Genomic DNA, 23,603 nt, shown 5'->3' with positions numbered 1-23,603 from the left:
GATTGCAAAGTAATTTTATTTGCTGCAATCAACACATTTACATTGTCAAACAAAAAGCATTATCAGACAAAAAAAGGTGAGACAAAGGAGTGTGTGTTTGGGCTTAATAAAAAAAATGAAGTTTTTTTTAATCTCTCCTTATTTAAACATCATGTTTATTTTATTAATATCCTGTCTCTTTTTGCAACCACCCGATTGTTTTGGCTACTGTTCATCCTTGCATTTTTTTCTTACTCGGTGATTTCTTGGTATTATGTGTCTAACTATAGCCCTGATATTGTTCAAATCCATGTTTAAAAAAAAGTACTGTTATTTCTCCCATACATGCTAATTCTGAAACAGGAGAGCTACCAAGATGAAAATATAATTAACAGTAATTAACAGTGCTTGACAGATGATTATTAAACTTTTTACGCCATCCTCTTTTAAGGAATGAATTTCAGTAGAGCGCATCCCAGATTTTCTGACCCTTGATTAACCAAAGGTCAGAGATGTTCCCCTGACAGCAATAAGTAGCAATCATTGTACCCCCACTTTTCCAAAACACAATTGTTCCCAGAGGTTCTAGAAATGTCCAAGGTTCCCTTTGGGAGGTTGGGTTAGTTTAACAGCCAGAGGGAATAAATAAGCGGGGATAGAATTTTAGAAATATTTTGAGCATGCTCTGATTGCTAAAAGGCCATGTTTGCTAAAGATGTGTTCTTTGTCTACAGAAATCAGAATATTTGCTTTTATTTTCTAATCCAATGTATTGGCTCTTGATTTGAAAACAAGGAAACCACCCTGGTACATTTACAGAGAAAAATTATATTGAATTATAGAGCCTACACTGAAATATGTATAATGGTATCGGATCCTGAATATGAAACTCAAATACTTTGGCCACCTAATGAGAAGAAAGGACTCACTGGAGAAGAGCCTAGTGCTGGGAAAGATTGAGGGCAAAAGAAGAATGGGACGACAGAGAATGAAGTGGCTGGATGGAGTCACCAAAGCAGTAGATGTGAGCTTAAATGGACTCTAGAGGATGGCAGGGACAGGAAGGCCTGGAGGAACGTTGTCCATGGGGTCGTGATGGGTCGGACATGACTTCACAACTAACAACAACAATCACACACACACAGACACACACACGCACACACTTTCCATACATTTACAAGTTGCTGTATGTTTTTATTTGGGGCATCAGAGTGACTCAAAATGCTCTGGTGCCCCATATTGTTTTCAATGTGAAATGAATTTAGCACACCAGTACTGAAATGGAGCGCAATCTTGCTTAAACAAAGGGCTAAAATCAAGTAATATGGGAAAAAATGATCAGTTACTAACATAGGTATGTTAAATACAGCAAACAATATTTGGAATCCATTAAATTGTATACAAAACTTCAAAAAAGGTACTTTAATAAACACAGCCTTAATTATACCAATGCTTTTGCCCGCTTCAAACCTCTGCTAACGTTAAAGCATTGAGTATTTAATTGAAATATAATAGCTGAGGAACATGGAAGACATTAAAGGAGATTACAAACAACAGGTTGGATATTTGAAGTCCAACCTCATATTTTACAAGAAATCACCAACTCCTATAGTGTGCTCAGTGAAGTGAAGGAAAGTGCTTGGTGTTTTTAGATTGCTGCATTTCAACATGTTGAGAGATCAAACAATGGCAGGGCATTATCTGTAATCTCAGCAAGATATAGTTTTCTTAGGCTTTTTAAACTGAGTGTTAGAGAGTTAAATTGTGTGAGTCTAAAATTGAACACTATAACTCTGAAATCATACACTTTCCATTTGACTAGTGAACGCTTTCAGTTCTCCCATGAGATATCTAAAGGGACATTCATGTTTCATTTTGGATCTGAAATGACTGCTGCCTGCATTTATCATAGGCCAAACCGTTCTAGGTTCAAGCCATTTCTAAAAAATAAAAGACACTATTCATGTACTTATGTTTTTTTCCCTCAAGATGTTCTGGTATAGATATTCTTCATTGTACTATGGCACATATTCATATACTTTCCTCAATAAAACAAAAAGACAGAGGAAAAAAGTAGGTGTGAAGCATTGATGATTGTGAAAATTCAAAGATTCTTTTGAATTCTCATGATAAATAGCTCATGTATATTGATGTTCAATATCTAAAATTTGTTTTAGGCTGATATGGTTGTGTCTTCAAAAAATATTACTTATATTTAAACGTAAGTAAAGAAAAGATAAGGCTCTGTTAAGAGATCCCACTCAAAACCTTAACATTTGGCTACCTGTATCTGATAATTCCCAACAAGAATTGAACCAGTAATTCAATGCCTTCTGGTGGATACTATAATTCAACACTTTTGGAATTTCGCTTATTTACATGTAACATAGAGTAATGCGCTTAGCATATGTCCATAATTATTTACCCCAGTTCAAACTTGGAAATGCTATTAGTACCTCACTGTTAATACAATAAATGTATATTACATTAAAAGAGAACATTATGTGATATAAAAGAAACCGACTAAGATGCCGTCAAACAAGAAGTATTTTTAATTTGATCTCCTTATCAAACTCTTTTAACTTCAAATCTATTGCTCAATTCACTTACTATTTAAAGAGTACCATTCTGTTTGCACATATGCAAAATGATTTTGTACTTACTTTTATGACCTTCAACTTTCTTCCTATCAATGTAACTTTTCATACACAACAAAATAATTTTATACTCACTGTTGAGGATTGGCTATGCCCTCCCTCCCTTCCTTCCTTCCTTCCTTCCTTCCTTCCTTCCTTCCTTCCTTCCTCCCTCCCTCCCTCCCTCCCTCCCTCCCTCCCTCCCTCCTGAATATAACCCCAAATCTGTACTCTTTCAAGAGCAGAGATAATCTTCAGCAGCTCTGAGTAAAATAAATAAATGTTTTGATTCTAAAATTCCTAAATATCAAACATTAATATTAAATTATTCGAATTTAAAAAGTTAAAAGTTTAGTTTAATAATCCACTATGTTAATTTAAAGAAAAAAATGACCAGAGAACTACATAAAGAATCCTTAGTTCTGTGTGAATGAGAACATTTTGAGCTACTTTTTCTAATACAGTCCTTCCCTATAAAGCAAACTGAAAAGTTCCAATGACATACCCAAGGGATACCTATTTTCACTTACAAGAAAAACAAAGAACTCTCATCAAAGGGGCTTCACAAGACTAATGAGAAAAGTCTTATCTGGTATACTCTGATATTTATACACATTGGAATGGACTGTCTACGTTGGAATGGACTGACTCCAATGGGCACATTTAAGTAAGATGTACACTGTGGATGTTTTTTTCACTATAGACAACCCGTTAAGATAGAGTAATGCCTCCTTTAATACATTTGATGGGCCAAGAGGCCTAAAATCGTATGTCCTTTTGAAGGTAGACAAACCATTATGTAGAAATAATCCCTACTCATGTGGTACCTGGCATACCTAGCTTAGTAATGAAACATCTGCAAGAAAGCCACCAAACTCAGAAAGCACCAGATATCCCACAGTTCAACCATGAACTATAAATATTCCCTTTTATCAGCAATTCCTGCTTGTTTCAATATAATGTGATAGCTGCATTCTCTTTCAGTAAAGGATAGATCTCTAAGATATATTGATCTCAGTAACAGTTAGTCCTTTATCATTTAGTACAGTACTGTATACATTCTGGTTAGTTTTTGGGCCTGGCCCATACTTTTCCAAACCTGGGGAGGAGAAACTATAAAAAACTTCAATTGTGTTCATCACAATACAATGTTTATCTCATTGTTGATAAGCAGATAGTATCTTAAGAGAAACCAAAATACAAAAAAATAATGAGTGAAATAAACACCATCATTTTACAACTTCAGACTATGCCTAGGCCCTAGACTGAAAGAAAGTTATAGCCATCCTAATATTTTCTTATAATGATGCTGCACTCTGCAAAACAGAAGCCTCTTTGTGAGATATCACAAAATAAAATGTCATCTCTGACCCCCATTCTCATGCACTACTAAACTCCACTGATAATCAATTCTCATATCTACCAGTTTAGTATAATGGCCTACGGAAAATGTTTTTGACATTTCTTGTAATATTGTTTCACACTTCATTACATTATTAACTAGTAAATACACTAGAAAATAAAAAAGAGTACTTAAGTACTCCTTAAGCTGCCTGAACAGTGGAGAGGAAAACCACAAATCAAGACACATTCAAACAGGGGAACAAAACCCCTGGTGTATAAGAATCACGAGGCCTTTGAATAGCTGCAATAATGATCTTTGTCCTGATGGACAGCCAAAACATATAAGCCGAATCGTACCACCTCGCCACTTATTCAGTCTGGGGACCTGATACAAACTCATCTCCCTTCAGAAAAAAACTTTTTGACATCAGTCTTGGAAAGGAAGGATTTACGCTAAACCCCCTTTCAACGCCACAAACGTGTTTTTGCAATTAAAGCTGCCCAATTATCATTGACAAGGCCAAATCACCCTGAGCTGTTCAGAAGCCCTGCTTCTCGGTGCCTCCAGCAAAACCCTGCAGGCATAGGTGTTGGGTGAGTGGGTGGGGGGCAGAAATAGGGGAAAGAAATCTCTCTCATTATTTAACAACTTCTTTGGATTCCACTGTGTTGCTTTTAGAATAATTGATTGTCTGAGAACGCTTTCTCCGTTTTTAATTTCCTGGCTCAATGCCCATCCTCTTACAGTTCTGTTTCTTCATGCAGACAAAATATTCAACAAAAGCAGTTCAACAAAAAGATGCACTTTTTAGCATCTTATTATTTGAATCTCAGTCTAATTCTACTACAATAAAGTAGGCTTAATAGAAAATACCCACTCTTCCCCACACTCACACACAAATATATTTGTTTTCTACCTCCTCATTTCTTCCAACTGTTTGGCATAGAGGAAAGGCTGGCTTTGCACCTTCATAGGACAGGGGGGAAAGTAAGCAATAGATATCTTTCTAATATCTGCTCAATTCTTCTGGATGATAATATATGTTAATGTGAAATTCTTACAAACACTTTCTCAGAGCTTAAAAGGGAGCACGTAAAGATTAAGAGACAAAATAATATATTTTTGAGAGCAAAGCTCAAGTACAACTTGTTCAGCTAAAGAGGTTATTTCTGAAGCACATGTTGGTGTGTGTATGGAAATCTAGCTAAAGCAACACTTTAAAATGAATTACTTGTCTTTTTTGTAACTAAACGTAACTGTAAAATATTTCAAACTGTGTGCAAATGCAAGCAAACCTCCCCTTTTTTGTGGGGCAACAATAAAAAGTGAAGAGTTTGCTGGTTATGTTTCGGTAAAACTATGCTGAACCTAACTTACATACTAATTTATGTAATAACAAAGTTCACAACATTTATGCATTTACTTAAGAACTATAGAAAAAAAATTCTATAAGTAGTTTTGTTTTTTTAATTCGGCTTAAGAGTTTTTTCCTTCAAAATATAATAACAACACAGAAGATGAATTATCTGTCAGTTGGACAGCATGTAAATGTTTTTATCTCCTTTGCATCCTTTGTCTTTCTAGTTTTTGATAAGGGATGGGATGCTAACTCAGGGACATCATCCAGCTGCTTTTTCTTTTGTAAAATTTAATAAAATAAAACCAACGTGAATTAATGAAAATAACATCCAGCTAATTTATTCAGTTGCTAAGCTGGGGAATTCTTCTAAGTATAGAATACAGGTATTTCATATGTCTATATGTCCAGAGTGTTGTAAGTGTGCGTGGGTGCATATGTGTAATAAATGGTACGGTAGGCATGGGGAGTATTCTCACCTAGTTTTCAAAAAAAAAAAAACAACCATGGGAATCATCAACTTGTGTGTAGGATGTTTCACTACGTCTAATGAATATATAAAATGCAAATTATCAGTACTTCCCCTCATTTTTACAGGTCTTAGAGGTTAATTTTTTTATTGCCACTGGTATATAACATCCCAACTACCTAACTTTAATGTTGGTCTTGCACAAGATTTTTCTAAGTTCTGACTGAAAGCACTTTTCTGCTGGAGATAAGTAGATTATAGGACCAAATTACTGCTTCAAGAAGGATTAACAAATTTATCTATCATTACATGAAGTCCCTATTTCAGAGCAACCCATTCTGAAATTCAGCATAAATAGGAACAATTTTCCATCTCTCCTCCCACTACACAATATTGGACAACTAAATTTATCAAGGTCGGCTATTTATACTGTCAACTTCTCTCCAAAAGAACCAAAAATAGTAAGCTTGCTTTTTCAACAGAGAACCTCCTACTGATTTTTTAAGAAAATAAAAAAAAATCTTTAATACTTCAATGAAAAATATTCTTAATTTAAATGGACATTAGGAAAAGAGCAGCTCTTACCATGTCACCAGGTTTTATGGAAACTGCCACTACTGCTCCAGGCATTGGCGATCTTATGATACTTGTGGAATCCTCCGTAACTTTTTCTGGCATGTATTTGCTCAGTTCTGCAGCAAGTTGGCTCAACACACGCAATTTGTACTTGGATAAAGGAGAAGAGATGAGAAGGAACTGTTACAAAAGCATATATCAAAGCAGTATTATTTTTTTTAAAAGAGCACAGTATCTAAAATCTAGAGCAAGTATGTGTTAATATCTTAATCTTGCTTGGACACCCGTAAAATGAGAAAAGAAATGTTGCACTTTAAAAAGATATTGGTCGCAGACTAAATTTGATAAGTCAATTAAAATACTGTTGGGTTATCCCTAAAATAGAAAATACAATTTGCGTCTTTAACAAAGTAAACTAATATTTTAAAATGTGTGTATTATAGATTTCATATATAATCCAGTATTTGTCATTATATACAGTTTAACAAATAGACCAAATTTTGTCTTTCTGAAAATATTCAAGTGTTGTAAACATTTTATACTTTTATTTGGTACATTACAAACCTTAACTAAAATTATTGTCTTATTTTAACACAAATTACATATTATAGGCATTTTTCCCTATCATGCTTCCAAAAAGTATATATGTAAATGTAAGAAAATTGATAACTTGTCTAAGAGTTATCCTATTAATGTACAAAAATCAAGATATTCCTCTATGAAACAAAAATATGAAACAAAAAGATAGTTTTAATTTTTTGCCGAAAAGTACAAAGGCCACATGTTACAGTCTCTAAGATGATAGAATTCTGAGAATATAAGTTCAATTTAAGTAGACTATCAAAATAATCAGTACAAGCTATGCTAAATAAGTAAATGTTTTTGAACTCATATAAACTTTCTGTGCTTTGCAAATAAATTTGCTTCTGTGCAGATTTTTATGTTAATGCAATCAAAATGACTGACAATGTTTCAAGAGGCAAAAACATATTCTCAGTTTTTACTATTTACTAATACATTTTACATAGTCACTGAAATTCCAATGATTTTATCTTCCCATTAGATTCTTTTCCTTTAATCTTTTTATATGGCCATCTGCTTTTAAAACTTATTCTGGACATTGCTTTTAGGCCTCCAGCAGATGGCAGCAGGAGTCCATGAGAAACTTTATCTTTGGCCATCAGCAGACAAAAGAACAAATGCAGATCTTTCACTAATGATTGGTCTTGGTTTTTAAAAATATGGGTATTAGAATGGCAGATAATAATCTAATATACACTGAGACCAACCAGCCACAATATCAAGGATTTCTGATTATTTTAACTCAGTTTTCACTAGTAGAGCCTTAAAGCTCCAGAATGCAAATAAAATTAAATAATATTTTAGCTTCGATAACCAATAGCTATCACTTTAGAATATCTCAAGCATTTGCTACATTAATCCATCTATGGTAGGATCTCTGCCCATTGAAAAGTGATATATAATCAGGGTTATGCCTAATATCACATATATTATATAATACAGTAAAACAAACAAATTAATAATGTTTGACCATTGAATCTCAGGACTCATTCTCAAACTGATATTTTAGAAATAATTTGGCATAACCTTATAAGCATAACCCCATTTCACCTTGAAAAAGCAGAGTGGATGAGGTGCTGGCGCGGTCTAGCAAACTTGCCCTAGAAGCTGTCCAATGATCTAGTACATCTACTGTAACGGAATGATGGACATGTTTAAAGAAAGTGTTCATCATTTCCAGATTTCTCACAGCTCCCCTACATTGTAAAGAATACCATTTAAATCCTCTGATTTATCCATAAAGTAATAATAAAACAGGAGACAGGCTAGGGAGCTTACTGTTCTTCAACCTCATAGTTTACATTTTATTTCTTGGTTACCCGAAGAGCACTCAGGCCATCAAGAAATACCAACAGAAGATCAAAGTGATAATACATTTCATGTTTTTATATAATTCTCATTCATTTTTGTGAGGTTTCAATATCTCTCCTTAATAGGGGGAGGGAGCATTAGGTATATCAGCTTGAGTTATTCAAAATAAAGATAGGATATAAAATGAATGAATGAATAAATAAATACAGTATTAGTTTTATTTTATTGTGCTGTTGTGTGCTCTGTATATAGTCCATTTTTTTAAAAAGTTACTCTGCAAAAAAAAAAAAAACACTTTTGGGAAAAAAATACTCTGTAATTCCTTTATAACCAAAGCTAAGCTAAACAACATTTCTCTCTGTCTCTCTCTCTGTGTCTGTCTTCCTCTCTCTCCCTCCCTCCCTCCTTCCCACATACGTAGACACATAAACTAACCAGGGCACCCATATACAGTAGAAATCAACACTTATGCAGAAATCAGCAAGCACATCACCAAATAAAATCTGCAACATAATTATTCCATGCTGTAATAATGTTTAGTGCATTTTGCTTCTCAACATTCAGCTAAAAACTATTTTTGTTGCCTTGTAGGTAACTGGGATTACTTTCACCCAGTTAGATAAATTATTATTGTGAAGATTGTATTTTAATTTACACAATCTGCACTATTTATATTATTCACTGATTTACAGAGAAATACACATCTAAAATATATAGACATTACACATTTCCTTGAGACAGGCACATGCGTGCACAACACACACATACGCGCGCGCGCACACACACACACACAAAACCTTCCCTCAAGCACTAGCTTCATTATTTTAAAATATCTTTCCCCACCACAAACACCCATACATCCCACAAACACAAAATGGGTTAGTTTTGATAAAAACAATGAATTTGGTCTTCCTATAAAAAAGACTTAGGAACCTGTTGTGATACATGTAGGCATCTGAATAAGAACCACAAATTAATAAAATACATAGAATGGATTATAAGGGATCCAAACTGTTAATGCTGTTCTAAAAACGAAGATTTAGCTGTTATTTTTTTAAATGTAATTTTTTAAATTAAAGTGACTTGAAACGTAAGTTTGCTAATTTCAATTTACAATTTCCTAGGAAGAAAAACATTTTCCAATTGTAATACCCAAATAACTAACCCATGGAATCTCTTTTCAAACAAAATGGACCTTATTGCCTAGAAATGCACATCTGCCACAAAGAACATAGGAAGGGACCTTAATGGGATTTATAACAAAACTTACCAGAATTGCTATGTTCCACAATAGGCCAAATAAAATATTCTGCTTGTACTGTGAGTTTTCAATCAACATGTACTAAGATCTGATTTAAAGGAAATGGTTCTTTCTGGAAATTATAATGCCAATAGTTTTCTTCCTTCCGTTACAATCTAAGTTATATGGCATGACAAAAAAAGACTTCCAAAATAAATTATAATACCAATTCTTTGCAAAGTATCCATTCATCAAAGGATGAATTACCGTTTAAAATTATACCTGAGTGTAATTTATATCAAAATGTACAGTTTCAAAATCTAAAGGAAATGCCTTTTTTAGATGTAGATGTAAACCTATTTTGTGGTATTTATTTTGTACAATGACAATAAAGACTATACTATTTAGATTGGAAATGATTACTAAAAAATAACCACCTTAGAAAGAAACACAAATCCAGTTAGATCTCTAGGTCACCATCAGATATTATTTGGCTTCATATTGTAAAATACGTTTCCTTTTGATGTATTTTTAGCATTTAAAAAAATCTGTAGTACTTCAAAAGTAACTTTTACATGTTTCTGAAAGTAACTCTCAAAAAGTTTGCAACATTAAATGGAAAATAGTTTCAGTTCTCACAATCACCCATCAACCAGTACCAAAGAATATGTCTGAGACAGCACAGAATTGACACTGAAAGTGTCTCCCGACTGCTGTGTAGCACAAGCTTCCTTGTCTCCATTATGTCCCCTACCCATCCTTCTGCTTATTCCTATTTTAGTATTCCCCTCTCTTCTGGATATTTTCTCTGCAGGACTCTTTGCTTTGCTTGGAATGAGATGTGAGAGCAAGTAAGCGAAAAGGCTTTTAAAATGCAGGCCTTTGTTATTGATGAGTTATTCCCTTTCCTTTTGTATTTGTTTATTGTTCTTTGGCTTGTTTTGAGGGGGGGTTGAAAAAGAGCTATTGTAATGTTTTTTTAAAAGTTAGCTTCAACTGTGAACTTTGGGGGGGGGGTGGAATCCTTTGGAAGCAGAGTTATGGACACACACACTAACAAAAAAAAAGCCTTCATGGACACAGGATGTTAAAAGTATTATAAAGAGGATCCTTTTCTTTAAAAAAAATGCTATTGGGTGAATATTTTGGCTTCATCGAATCTCAGTTAATGTCATGCGTCTTCCAAAAAGCATTCCTTCATCAAATAGCTTCTCAGTTTAAGGAAAAAAACAGTCTGAACCAACAGGGTCTATGGATTGCGCAACACATATCAAGAAGTTAACCTCTGGGCTGGTTCAAGGAGAAATGTAAGTTGAGGAAATGTAAATGTGAAGAATGTGAGAAGACCCTAAGAACTCAACCCTACCTGGCTGTGTAGGGGGGGAAAGTGACTGAAAGCTTTCAAACATCACCAACTTCACACAATGCAGCACAACTACTTCTTGAGTGTAAGTGGGATGAAATGAAAAGTGACTAAGCCTTACATAGAAAAAGAAGGATTTTAAACTTTAAAATAAAGCAAAGATTGAAGGAGGAATGCTGCAGAGGAGCAGTTGAATTAGCTTATTGAACTGGTGGGGAGGGGTTTGCATGAATTAGGAATTGCAAACAGAAAACGTAATTGCAAAGAAAAAATAATACTGACCACAAGCTGCCTCTAACCTCCTTAAGTGAGGCATCAGTCACACCTTGCTTCATTCAATGTTCTTGTAGTAGGGGCTAGCTTTGCCAGTTACACTCAAACATGCTCCCTTAGGCAAGAACGTCCCAAGAAGGACTAGGCCTTACAAAGCAGATTCCTTTTGCTTTAAGTTCAGGTTGACCAATCAGAGTGAAAAGCACACAGAAATAGACTGTGTGTGCAGTTACAACACAGACAAGGTAAAATGAACAGATAACAACTCAGCTGTTTGAATAGCAGCGCTCTGTACATCTGCAGTCAGTGGAGCAGTCTGTTAGCATAATGCTTTGACAACTCCATCAGTAAAGTCTCAAGGTTCCTGTCAATCAGGACGCATCATTTAATACAACAGCACTCAAAGGATTTTCCCTTCTATAAGCCAAATGACAGCATATCTACAGCTCTATTTACACCAGCACTTACTTCTGTTTACAAGGCTCTCGTAATTAGAAAGTATGCAACAGGCAGCAATATTATTCAGATCTCCATTTTGCCAGCCTGCCATGCAAAGTGTGATCTTACCTCACAGAGTCATGCTAAATGACAAAAGCGCTATTTTTCTTCAGTCTCTGTGCTCAGACAGCACTTCATTTGCAGCTATCTATAATTAGATTAATGGTGTAGTGCAGCACAAAGAAGGCCCACTTCACATCAGCTAGCATATGAATTAGGACAAACACTTATTTCAATTCCAGGCAGAGAAAGCAGTGACTAGGGTATTTAGCATACCCTTTATGGTGGAATGAGATGTTAATTGTGTACCATTTACCTCTAAACTGCTTGCTTGTTGTATAAATCACTGGGCTAATTGATGCAGAAATAGAAACGTAGCCACAGGCAAGAAAGCAGGGGAATGAGAGCTGAAGATGGTGGATAAAGGATTATCCAGTAAAAACCATATGGAGATGAGGTTCCTTTGAAACCTGCTCATGAGCTGAAGACTTCTTGAAAAACTACAAATAAGTGACATACTGATGTGTTGAGAAAGAGTTTACCTCATGGTTTAAGGAACAGTGTATTGAGAAGGGAGAGAAAGTAAGGAACTTCAGCAGAAAACTAAATTGTGTTTTCAAGTGAATTCCAGTAAGATGACATGTTAGTTTGTTGTAGGAAAGCCAAATCCAGTAACCATTGGTTTATTATGATTCTAATTCTTTATGAACTAGAAGCTATTTTAACAGATGCATGAAAAGGGCTCTAATCCACAAATGGAGTTTGGTTATTAGAAAATTAGAAGTAAAAGAAATAAATACACACCAGTACAATTAGAGTTTTCATTTAAGATATCAAAAGAATCTTCAGACTTGTTCAGTTAGTACACTTTTGGGGAGGGGGGTACAAAGAACTAAAAAATTATGCAAAAGGAAAAAAAGACAAGGCTGAATTGAAGTTAGAGAATTAACAGCTATAAATAAGGTAATTCTCAGAAAGTAACAATTGTAAAGATTTTCAAAACACAAATGTTCTACAAACCCCAATGTTGATAAGCGCAAAAGAACTTTTTGAGAGTTTTCCCTTTATAAGTAGTCAGTGTGGTGAAAAGGGGAAAATTTTGTCATATTGTTCACGATATCAACTCATAAGAACTCATGTGTTCTTATTTCTTACTATTGCTAGATAACTAATAGTATTTTTCCAGTTCCATTGAAGGAGTTTTACATACTATTTTTTTCCATATAGAAATAATATTTGAATTGAGTAACATAAAATTGCTTTATCTGAATTGTGCATTTTGCAACAACCATTCATCTCTTTATTTTTTAAAAAAGAAAGTTAATTGTATAACCCTGATAAACATTTGAAATAAAATTCCAGATTTTATTCTAATCTAATTCACATTTCAGGCAAAAATTATGTAGATTAATTTCAAATTTATTTTTTAAAATATGCAGAATATGTGGACTGTACAAAAAGTTATTTTAAGCAATTTATTTGTGACTATTAAAGTCCTGGATCTAACTGGAAGTATGTGACATAAGCATTATCAAAACTGGGGGGGAAAACATGAGATGAAAGGAATGTATCCATATTATAAATCTGAAAACAAAAATTAATACCTCTTCAAATTTATGGCTAACTTAAGCTTTTCCCTAGCAGAGCTATTAGCATTTTGATTCACAATTTGTTCCATTGTTCCAATGATCTTCGTGACTGAATTATAAAAGTTAGGATGTGAAAATGATTCAAAACATGTAGCATTAGCTATACAAGCCAGACACATTCTAGATAAAAAGAGGTATTGTAAATGGTACAATTAATGAATTGATTCATTAAAGCAGTCGTGTGTGTGAAAAAAGTGGATTTCAGTGGAATATTGTCTGGACATGGTCTAACTGAAGAATTGAAAACCACTGCAAAACAATTCCTACTTAATTAATCTTTCCAGACCCCTCAGAAGGATATTACAGTATCACAGAATTAGAGCTAACACAGGGGAATAAGAAAGAATGAGCTAATTATTTTAGGCAAATTTGTATAGAAGATTACAAGCCCTGAAAAAGAGGAGAGCATGAGAAATTTGAAATAATCCCCCTTTCAATTTTGTTTATAGATGGAACAGAAAAAATCTGGACACACATCTTATGAAGGAAGTATCACACAATCTGGAAAAAAAATATTTACCTACTCTCTGTGTACTATAGAGACCAAGAACCATTCTTTTTTTAAAGAATAGAATTGAATGGAATAACCTCTAAATGGGTGCTAATCCATACTCAGTTAGAATCACCCAGAAGGATTCCCATTCTTCCCATATGTTCTCAAGCAGTTTGTTCTTCTGTTTCATCATTCAGAATGCATAGTAAACCAACATGTTAATTTGACTTCCCTAATGTAACTCAATAAGGTCAACTGAAGGATTTAGCAAAGCAAGAAAACATATTTTTTTAAAAACTCAACTAATCCCACCTGTGTTGAAAGTAGATGATGGGTTTCAGATCCAGAATGTGTAAAAGTCCCTGAGAAAATGATATTACTTAATTTTTCAGATAAAGGCCAAAACAAATTTGCTTGCTAGGAAAAAGCCATTGTAAAAAACTAAAGAGGTATAGACAAATGCCAACTTAAAAACTCAACAAAATTGCTAAACCATTGAATGACTGGCCGTGATGGCAATTGCAACTCTTTTGGTGACTCCAGGAACCTGTCAGCTAAAATGAAGAGATTATCTTCCTCCTCTGAGAGTTTAGAAATACATTATTTGATGAGTTTGCCACCCCGTGCAGTGTAGATGCATGAAAGCATAAAGCATGAGAGAGGTGGTTTCAGTTTCTTGCAGCAAGCACAGGCAAAACCTCTCTTATTCAAAAGATATATTACTGAAATTTCCCCCAACAATTACAGAATCTTATTTCTAGCAGTGCAGATAGCAAAATATTGCAATGGCTGAACATTTTTCTGGAAGCAAGTGAACTCAATCATGGCGTGATAGAATGGTTGCTCAAGCAAGCCTGTACCATACAACATGGTGTTTCATTTAGGCTGTGTTGGATATCAGTATTAAAGGCTGTTTCTTTCAATTCAGACCAGTCTATCTGAGGGCCAAGAGAAGTCAGTTGGCGAACTGATAGTCTTCAGTATTTTAAACCTGTAAAAATATCTACCATTTGTGACTTCCAAGTTGTCCTGTATTGAGATCATTGTGCTACCTCCAAAAATCATCCAATATTTCAAGCAGCAAAACCACATGTGGCACTCCATGGAAAGAAGGTGAGATTCCAGTCTCAGGAAGAAATGGGACATGCAGTAGGGTACTTGTGACCAAGTTTGCCAACAGTTTAGATTGAATGATCTCTAAAAAGCTTAAGCCATGATAGCACCATATCTATGTACATACAAGCTCATAGGTGCCAGATTAACTTGGTTTTGAAAATTTTCATTAAAGCTTGGATATGATTCTTGCCCTGATAGTTAGCACAATGCAAAATGCTAGTGGTAATGTTAACTTGCTGTTGTTTTCAGGTCATCAAAGCTTAAAGAGATATACTGAAATATAAATAAATATAAAGGCTTTAATTTGCTCAGTGCTAAAGCCATTAATATTCCAACAGTGACAGGGAGAAAAGCCCTTTAGTGAAAGTGATTACTTTAGATATGTTGTACAACCCCTAACACCTTCTTGTTGCAAAAGTCGCAAGAGCATGGAGACTCCATCTCATATTGATATTAAGAAGAGGATTGCTGCATCACATTTTGGAGAAGTCTCTTCAGAAGTAGGGCATCAGATAACACAAGGACTAGGGCTTCCAGTGACTGAATGTGAAGTTCAGTTGCAAATAGAAAGTTTCAAGAATAAAGTTGCTTGAGGCCTAACAGAGCCCAAACGTGGCTTAGCGTGCAGCTGATCAGGCCGAAGCCTCCACGTGAGAGGGGTTGAAATTATTCAGCAGCAGCTGAATAGCACCACTCACCTCTCCAACGATGAGAAAGATCAAATGCTCCTAGGTGTTGAATTGGAGATCCAGGTATGAACTAATCCTGTAAATCTGACCAGAACTGAGGGAGAAGGGAAAAAAAGACATCTCTTTGGGCTAGACTGAGTTAAGAAACTGCCTCCAATCAAGCCAAGAAGGCGTGTCCAAATAATTCAAACTCAGTCTCTGGGCAGATGGATAGAAGTTATACCCACACATGGAGTCTCCAAACAGCGCACAGGAGTCTGTGTATGCCTCATCTTGATGAATGAGTAGAATTCATAAATATGTTCCTAGCAATATGCTTTTATATTAAGCTATGTGTAAAAAAAAGGGGGGGGAGTTTAAACTGGATGTTTTATCTCAGAGACCAAGACAACCATCATAAATATGTGTGGAAGGAACAAGCTTTTTTTTATTCCTTGGCCTCTATTGCTAGAGGTTGAAAATCTCATTGAAAGCTTCCACCAAGAACTCCTGATAGATAATTACATCAGGGGTCCCCAACCACTGGTCTATGGCCTGATACCAGTCGTGGCCCGTTGGGAACCGGGCTGCGTAAGCAGTGGGTGAGCATGCGAAGTTCCATTTGCGCAAGTGGCACGCACATGCACTAAAATATGCCCTCTCCCCCCACCACCACCATGGCTGCAGTTCCATGGAGCCAGAAAGGTTGGGGACTGCTGGATTAGATGATCATCAACCATCCTATAGTTTAGATCGGGCTGAGGAACAATGACTGGTCCAAAATCTTCTAATGAATTTCAATGGGTGATGGTGGTTTAGATCTTGGAAGATCCAAATCCAATATCCTAAGGCAGTAACAACTTTCCTTTAAAAGAATCATTGTGTAATTTATGACAACACATTGTTTTTCCCCCCTTATGAACAATGAAATATTGAAAATGATAATGAAAGTACTAGGAGCTTTCCACAAAATGCTTTTTTTCTTTGGCTGTAAAAAGAATCATGGTGGATCAGATCAAGTAAATTTTCTATAAATTTTCTGTCAGCCGCAAGAAATTAGGATAAAGTTCAAAAGTACTACGAGTTTATTTCATGCTACTTATACACAAGAATCTGATGTACTAATGATGAAGGCAAATTGGCTCCAGATAAGAGGGGTGGGTGGGTGGACCTAGGCCTCTTATGGAGGCAACTCCAAACTGATTATGCATTTGAACACAGACACACACCCCTTGGACTCCGCCTAGTCATTTCTTTCATCTTGTTTCCAACAATAATCAAACAAAAAAATGATCAGATGGTCTTTAAAACAAGTATTGATGAAGAAAAAAGTTGGAAACTTTGCGTCAGTTGTACCATATACCTTAGAAAACCTAATAGCCTTGCTACTATTGACTCAGAGAATTCCAAAAGGTTGAGAGAGATGCCCAACAAAACCACAGAGATGTGAAGTTTATTAACAGAAGGGCACTAATGTGTATTGTTCTAGAAGCTGCAGAGGCAATTTCTTAATATGTAGCAATTATTGCAATTATATGATGACAGCTTAATGCTCAACTAATTTCAATAGCTCCTCCCAGATGCAATCATGTAACCTCCAACTTGGTGTGCAATAAAAGAAGGATCCCTGTGTCTATCGTGACACTCGGGTTCAAAAGTTGACATTTTAGTCACCAGGCTAATAAACAGCTGCACATGATCCTCTTCTATCATTACTGGAACTGACACGCCCAAAGTAATGCAAGCTAGAACCGAATTACCAACGGGTCTCATGAAATGGAAACAAATAGAGACAGAAATAAACTATGTTGATTACATGGAAATAACATCTCCCAAGTGTGCAGCTAGTTGACACAAATGGAAATGCACGGAGGGGGGAAAAAAGAGCTGTGAAGCAGAGTTCCCTAATCATTAATCACTTTTTTTCCCTCATGACCATTTAAACCATCCCATTACAGCCTGCAGCAATAGGGGAAAATCCCCATCGGTTGCATGTCAGCAATGATGGTGTTAAAGGGAGAAAATATATGGTTTGTTCACTTAGACTCAAGTCCCACAACATTTGCTCCCTTTAATTGAAAAAGGCAGTTAAATATGAAGTAAATCATTCTATTAGCTTGGCTATTTGATAACATCCAATGGATAGTGTCAATATGTTATACTGACACAATCCATAATTTAATCATTCCTGGCTGTACACATGGAGCTCTGATGTTACTGGAAATTAGTTCTTTCTCAATCTCTTTCCCTCTCATTTAGTCAAAATAAAAATCAGGGAGGACAACTTTCATCTCAAGATGTGTTTTCTAAAATAATCGTAACAGTAAATGGTACCATTTGTGTTCCCCGATTATCTGCATCATTTGTGGACTTTTTAAAAACCCAAATTAAAAAAAACTGCCAAAGAGGCTTAGTCATCACCAAAATTGTTGCAAGATGGGTAAATACAAAACAGTAAAGGACAAAACTTGTGACAATGCTCCCTTCCATACTCTGAGGACCCTCAGAATATTTACTATCAATACTTTTATGTGTTTTTGTCTTTTTATGGAGCAAGTTATTAGCTCCACTAAATAAACTAGGCCAGGAAACTAATTTCCCAGGAAGATTAGTCCTACTATATGAAGGGTCCCCCACCCCAGGCCGTGAGCTGTTCAGAACCGGGCCACCCAAAGCAGCAGGCCAGTGCGGACATGCACATCCTCACTTGTACAAGCAGCAGAACCATCCTGTCTCCCCTACCTGCCAGTCTGCAAACCGGAAAGGTTGGGGAATTCTGTACTATACCATTATTAGCTCATCCCAGTTCTTGCCTTAAAATATATCCAAAGAATGGCAGATAGGTCTTGGCACATGGTACTTAGAGGAGAATCATAGCTGTGTCAAATAGAGGATATCTAGGATCAGAACTGTTGATACTTTCAGGCTCAAGTTAACTGGCAACAAAGAAAGGAGCCTTCCCATATTCTTGAAACTAGACTGTGCAAGTTACCTGGCTGTAAAGATTCATTGGAAGTTGGCAATCAAAATGCTATACGAGGTTACTGGTTCAATTAAAGAGTAAGGTTTTAAGCATGTCAATAAGAAAAATGAAGCTACTTCAAAATGTTATCATTATTCTAGGTGCAAAATATAGTAACTCTTTACGTGACTTAAAGATGGGGAAGAGAATAATTAATATCGTAACAGGTATGTATGTTTCATTTCTCCAAGAGTTTCCAGTTCAAAACTGAACTCCTCTGTAATTCTTCAAAATAAACCAACACAGTCATTATAGTAGGGAGACAAAAGCTGATACGTTTTTTAAATGTTTTCTCTATTTATTAACATTTAAACAAATGTACACTGTTGCTCTTCATTTTCCCCATATTGCAACAGAGGCATATATCTAGCATTTATGCCATAGTGCCTCAAGATCTGACTTTATTACATGTCTGTATTTTATTATTTATTGTTTAATAGAGAAAATTCATTTAACAACTGATTCCAATGATTTAAAAAAAGCTAACTGGGCTTAGATCTTTGATGACTAGCAAACTATTTAACATTTGAGTACAATGTGCTTTATATGTCATATACGAAATGGTACTTTCAGGGTACCTAAATTAGTTCACTGAAGCGGAAGAATATCCACAAAGGCAATGTGAATATCTAGAATTATTTACAAAGCAATACTGGATTTTAAACGACCTACTCTCAACAAGCAGAAAATATTCTGTTAATATACCAAACAGTTTTCATCTGACACTATTTAGAGATTTCAAATACATTCAATAATAACTAAGAAGCTTTGCTTAAAACCATTATATGATTTTCTGGTATCACAAAAGAAAAATCAACTTAAAGCAACCTATTGTCTGTGAGACTCCCCCCTCCCTTGAGATTTTACAAAATAATCAGTAGCATTATTTTGTTTACTGATTATACTCACCATTTTTTAATTAAATAGGTTTGTGTAATCATGCTGTGTAAGACCTGCTTTTCATTTTCTTATCTAGGGAAAAATCGTTAAGACTTCATCTTAATGATCAATTAAAGAAAAACTATAAAAGATGGCTTACATTATCTTCAATTCCTCAATTGTTTCTGGATTTATTTCAGCCAATAGTAACATCTGCTTTAAGTGACTAACGCTTCTGTAGCAAATGCCTCAATATTTTCTGTACTTTACCCCAACTCAAAAGGTAAAGAACATGTTCTAGAAAGAACACATTTATTTTTCCTTCCAGTTTTTTTTTAAATAGTTATTCCAATAGGGAAAGAAACTGACCTCAAAAGTCATGAGAATTAAAAACACTGGTAGCCATTATATTTGAGGGAGTGGAGGAAAATATCACGTAGTCAGTCATACCTTCCATGGCTTTGTAAATTTGATGTTAACTATTGGGACACAGGACTATGTAAGACTGACCCAAGTTCTGCATATAAATGAAAACTGAATACTCAAGAATAACACTGAACTGTAACTTCACAGGAGAGGTTGACCACAGAGTAGAAAATAAGCACACTTAGCTTGAGATGCAGAACAAAATCCTTTAGAAAAAACCTAAACAAAACATTATTTTGTTTCTTTGAACAAAGACCTTCACAAGCCATTTGCCAAAGTTAAAAGAGTGGACTGCTTCACCTATTGTAGCTGAGAGACCACAGAGAAAGAGAGAGAGAGAGGAGAGAGAGAGAGAGAGAGACAGACAGACAGAGACAGAGACAGAGACAGAACGACAGACAGAGACAGAAAGACAGACAGACAGACAGACCAATCCTCATGGTCATGTGATCAAAATTCAGACACTTGGAAACTGACTCATATTTATGATGTTTATAGTGTGCCAGGGTTATATGATCATCTTTTGCAACTTTTTGACAAGCAAAGTCAAGAGGAAAATCAGATTTACTTAACAACTAAATTACTAACTTAACAACTGCAGTGATTCACTTTACAACTGGAGCAACAAAGATCGTAAAATGGAGCAAAATTCACTTAACAAATGTTTCACTTAGCAACATTTGTAGCTCAATTTTGGTCTGTATTTTGGCTCTTTGTGTATATCTGTCTCATTATGTCTCTGAGATGTCTCCAAAGGCTTGGTATTAAAGGCATATGATGATGATGATGATGATGATGATGATGATGATGATGATGATGATGATGATGTTGTTGTTGTTGTTGTTGTTTGTATTCTTAGTTAAAATATCAAATTCAGAAGACAGCATTTTGTATGATTATTATTTAATCCACATACTCAACAGATATAATAAGAGTCCATAAATGGTAATTAAGAGATTTGTGATATAATATTATCAATATATCAATAATATTTCTCTTTATATGTAAATCACATTTTGCTTTTATAGGTTATGGATTGCTATGTAGTAAAATAAATCTTATTTAGAGGAAGTTTTTTGAATGAGTGATCCTTGGGTCTACTTACTCTGGGAAATTTTTAGAAATGGATTTTGCTGATGCTCTTTTATCATATTTTGCTATTGGAGGCCAATGGTGTAATTACTTGCAAAACCTATTTTATCAGTTTCAGCTACTGCATTATTGGGCAGTACAAGAAGACACCAGGATTATCATAAATTATTCACTGGAAGCTTTTAAATTGTGTTCTATGAAAGTCTGTCCTGGAGTCAGTTCAAATTTGCAATGAAGGAAAAATGAATGTTAGGTTACTTAGAGGAAGATTAGCTCTGTTCACATAGTATTCAAAATTGATCACATTTAACGGAGATATTTCCAGTGTCAACTTAAATATGCTTTTCTTTGCATGTGTAATGCTTTTCGATATGCTTCTGAGAATTTGGTAGGCATCTTGATGCAAACTAGTTTTTCAGCTATCATTCAGTCATAATTCTTTTTATTCTGCAATGGTCCGACTATACGCATTCAGCTAGGAGCAGAGAATTAGATGTTAAGAATCTGGAAAGAAAATATTATAAGGAACCGCTGCAGATATTGGAGGTGTTTAGCCTGGAGAAAGTGGCGGGAGTCGAAAGAGCTCTCTGAAGGGCTTTCATGTAGAAGATGGGGAAAATGTATTGTATTTAGGGTTTATTTCAAAAGGCAAGACAAGAAATAATGAGTTTCAACTACAAGGATGTATATTTCAGCTGGATATCAGAAAATAAAATTCTCCCGATATAGTTTAAATGGTATAGCTTCCTTGGGAGGTTAAGGACTCTTATTCACTGGAGATGTTTAAACAGACGCTGGTTGTCGACTCTCGGGAATGCTCTAATAGTATATTCCTACAACATACAATAATGGCAGAAAGTGAAGAGGAACTAAAAAGCCTCTTGATGCAAGTAAAGGACATGGCATCTGGCCCTCTCAATTCCTGGCAAATAGATGGGGAAGAAATGGAGGTAATGACAGATTTCATTTTCCTAGTATCCAACATCACCACAGATGGGGACTACAGCCAAGAAATTAAAAGATGCTTGTTCCTGGCAAATCTATGGCAAATCTAGACAGCATACTAAAAAGCAGAGACCTCACCCTGTTAACAGAAGTGTGTATATTCAAGGGCTATGGTTTGCCCAGTTGCATGTATGGCTGTGAAAGTTGGACCATAAGAAAGGCTGAGCGCCAAAGAATTGAGGCTGTTGAACTATGGTGCTGAAGTCTCTTGGACTGCAAGGCGATCAACTGGTCAGTCCTAGAGGAAATCAACCCTGACTGCTCTTTAGAAGGCCAGATCCTGAAGAGAAACTCCAATACTTTGGCCACCCAATTGAAGGAAGGACTTACTGGAGAAGAACCTAATGACGGGAAAGATTAAGGGCAAATGAAGAACGGGACGACAGAGAATGAGGTTGCTGGATGGAGTCACCAAAGCAATAGCCATGAGCTTAAATAGACTCCGAGGAATGGTAGAGGATAGGAAGGCCTGGAGGAACATTGTCTATGGAGTCGCGATGGAGACACGACTTCGCAACTAACAACAACAACAACAACACTGTACAAGGACTATAAGATTCACAAAATATATCAAGTATTCCATGTTCTATAAAATAGAGATTATGTACTTTATTCTTTTAATTTTACTAGTAAATTCTGATTATTTTCAGAATTATATTGAGAAGTATAGTAGATACAGCCTGGGCAAGCGACTTTTTTTTTTTAACTCAAGAAAGAATAAATATTTTGCACAGGCTCAATATCTACTAACTTGATACTAACAAAGTGAGATTGATAAGCACGTAATAGACTCAATGGGGAATATTTGTTATGACCCTGTGGTTCCATGGACTGTTTTTAATAATGTGTCATGATATAAAATAAGAAAATGCAACAATAAATCCTTCAGGATAGCATCTGTAATTATCTAAAAATTCTTCATACCATGGATATACAGCTCATACGTGTTTGCAGTACTAATAATGGTATCCTCCCATGTTTTTTTCATAGTCACATTTTATTCATTTCTGCACTCAGATTGAGTATTGGACTTGAATAAATAAAGTTGAACTTTTTGATCAGAACAAACTGATAAAATTCGGCCTTCCTCTTGCACATGTGCAATAAGATGCGTAAATGCATCATTTATGTCAAATTCCTGCTAAACAATACATAGAATGCACACAATGGATAGATTTCATGATTTCATAATTGGCTAACAATATATAGCAAACTAAACGTGGACCAAGCTAATGACGAGATCATTTGTATAAGGTACTGTTACAATGACCTTAATAACAATATTGTACTATTTGAAACACAACAAAACAGAATCAGTTAGGCCATTTGGAATAATGTAACATTATTTTCACATTAGAAATGTGGAGAACATGTTTTAGTATGCATAGTCAACTAAATATTGAGTGATATGATAAAATGCTGGCTCATAAAAATGTGCAATATTTCATAAATATCAATCTACATCATATGGGCTTTTTATAGTTATAATCTATAATCTTCAGAGACGTGACATGTATTGTGTACTATAATGGCAGTGAATTGAATACAGTGTAACCATCACTGTTTTCAAGAATCTGTTTTATATACCACTTGTACACCTAAAGTGACTGTTTCCAGCGCCGAA

At 35.2% G+C, this 23,603-nt stretch overlaps 1 protein-coding gene across 1 annotated transcript in view; it reads right to left on the bottom strand.

Moving 5' to 3' along the window:
• Window positions 1–23,603, bottom strand: part of PCCA (propionyl-CoA carboxylase subunit alpha) — a 220,856-nt gene that overhangs the window by 8,600 nt on the left and 188,653 nt on the right. The window contains 1 exon segment of the mRNA XM_032226371.1: window positions 6,372–6,512. Within this exon segment, the coding sequence (XP_032082262.1) occupies window positions 6,372–6,512 (141 nt within the window).

The sequence above is a fragment of the Thamnophis elegans genome, chromosome 11 (genome assembly GCF_009769535.1).
Source record: "Thamnophis elegans isolate rThaEle1 chromosome 11, rThaEle1.pri, whole genome shotgun sequence".
In the NCBI taxonomy this organism is placed as follows: Eukaryota; Metazoa; Chordata; class Lepidosauria; order Squamata; family Colubridae; genus Thamnophis; species Thamnophis elegans.
Note: the sequence above shows the minus strand (reverse complement) of the source record. Positions and strands in the feature narration are given on the sequence as shown.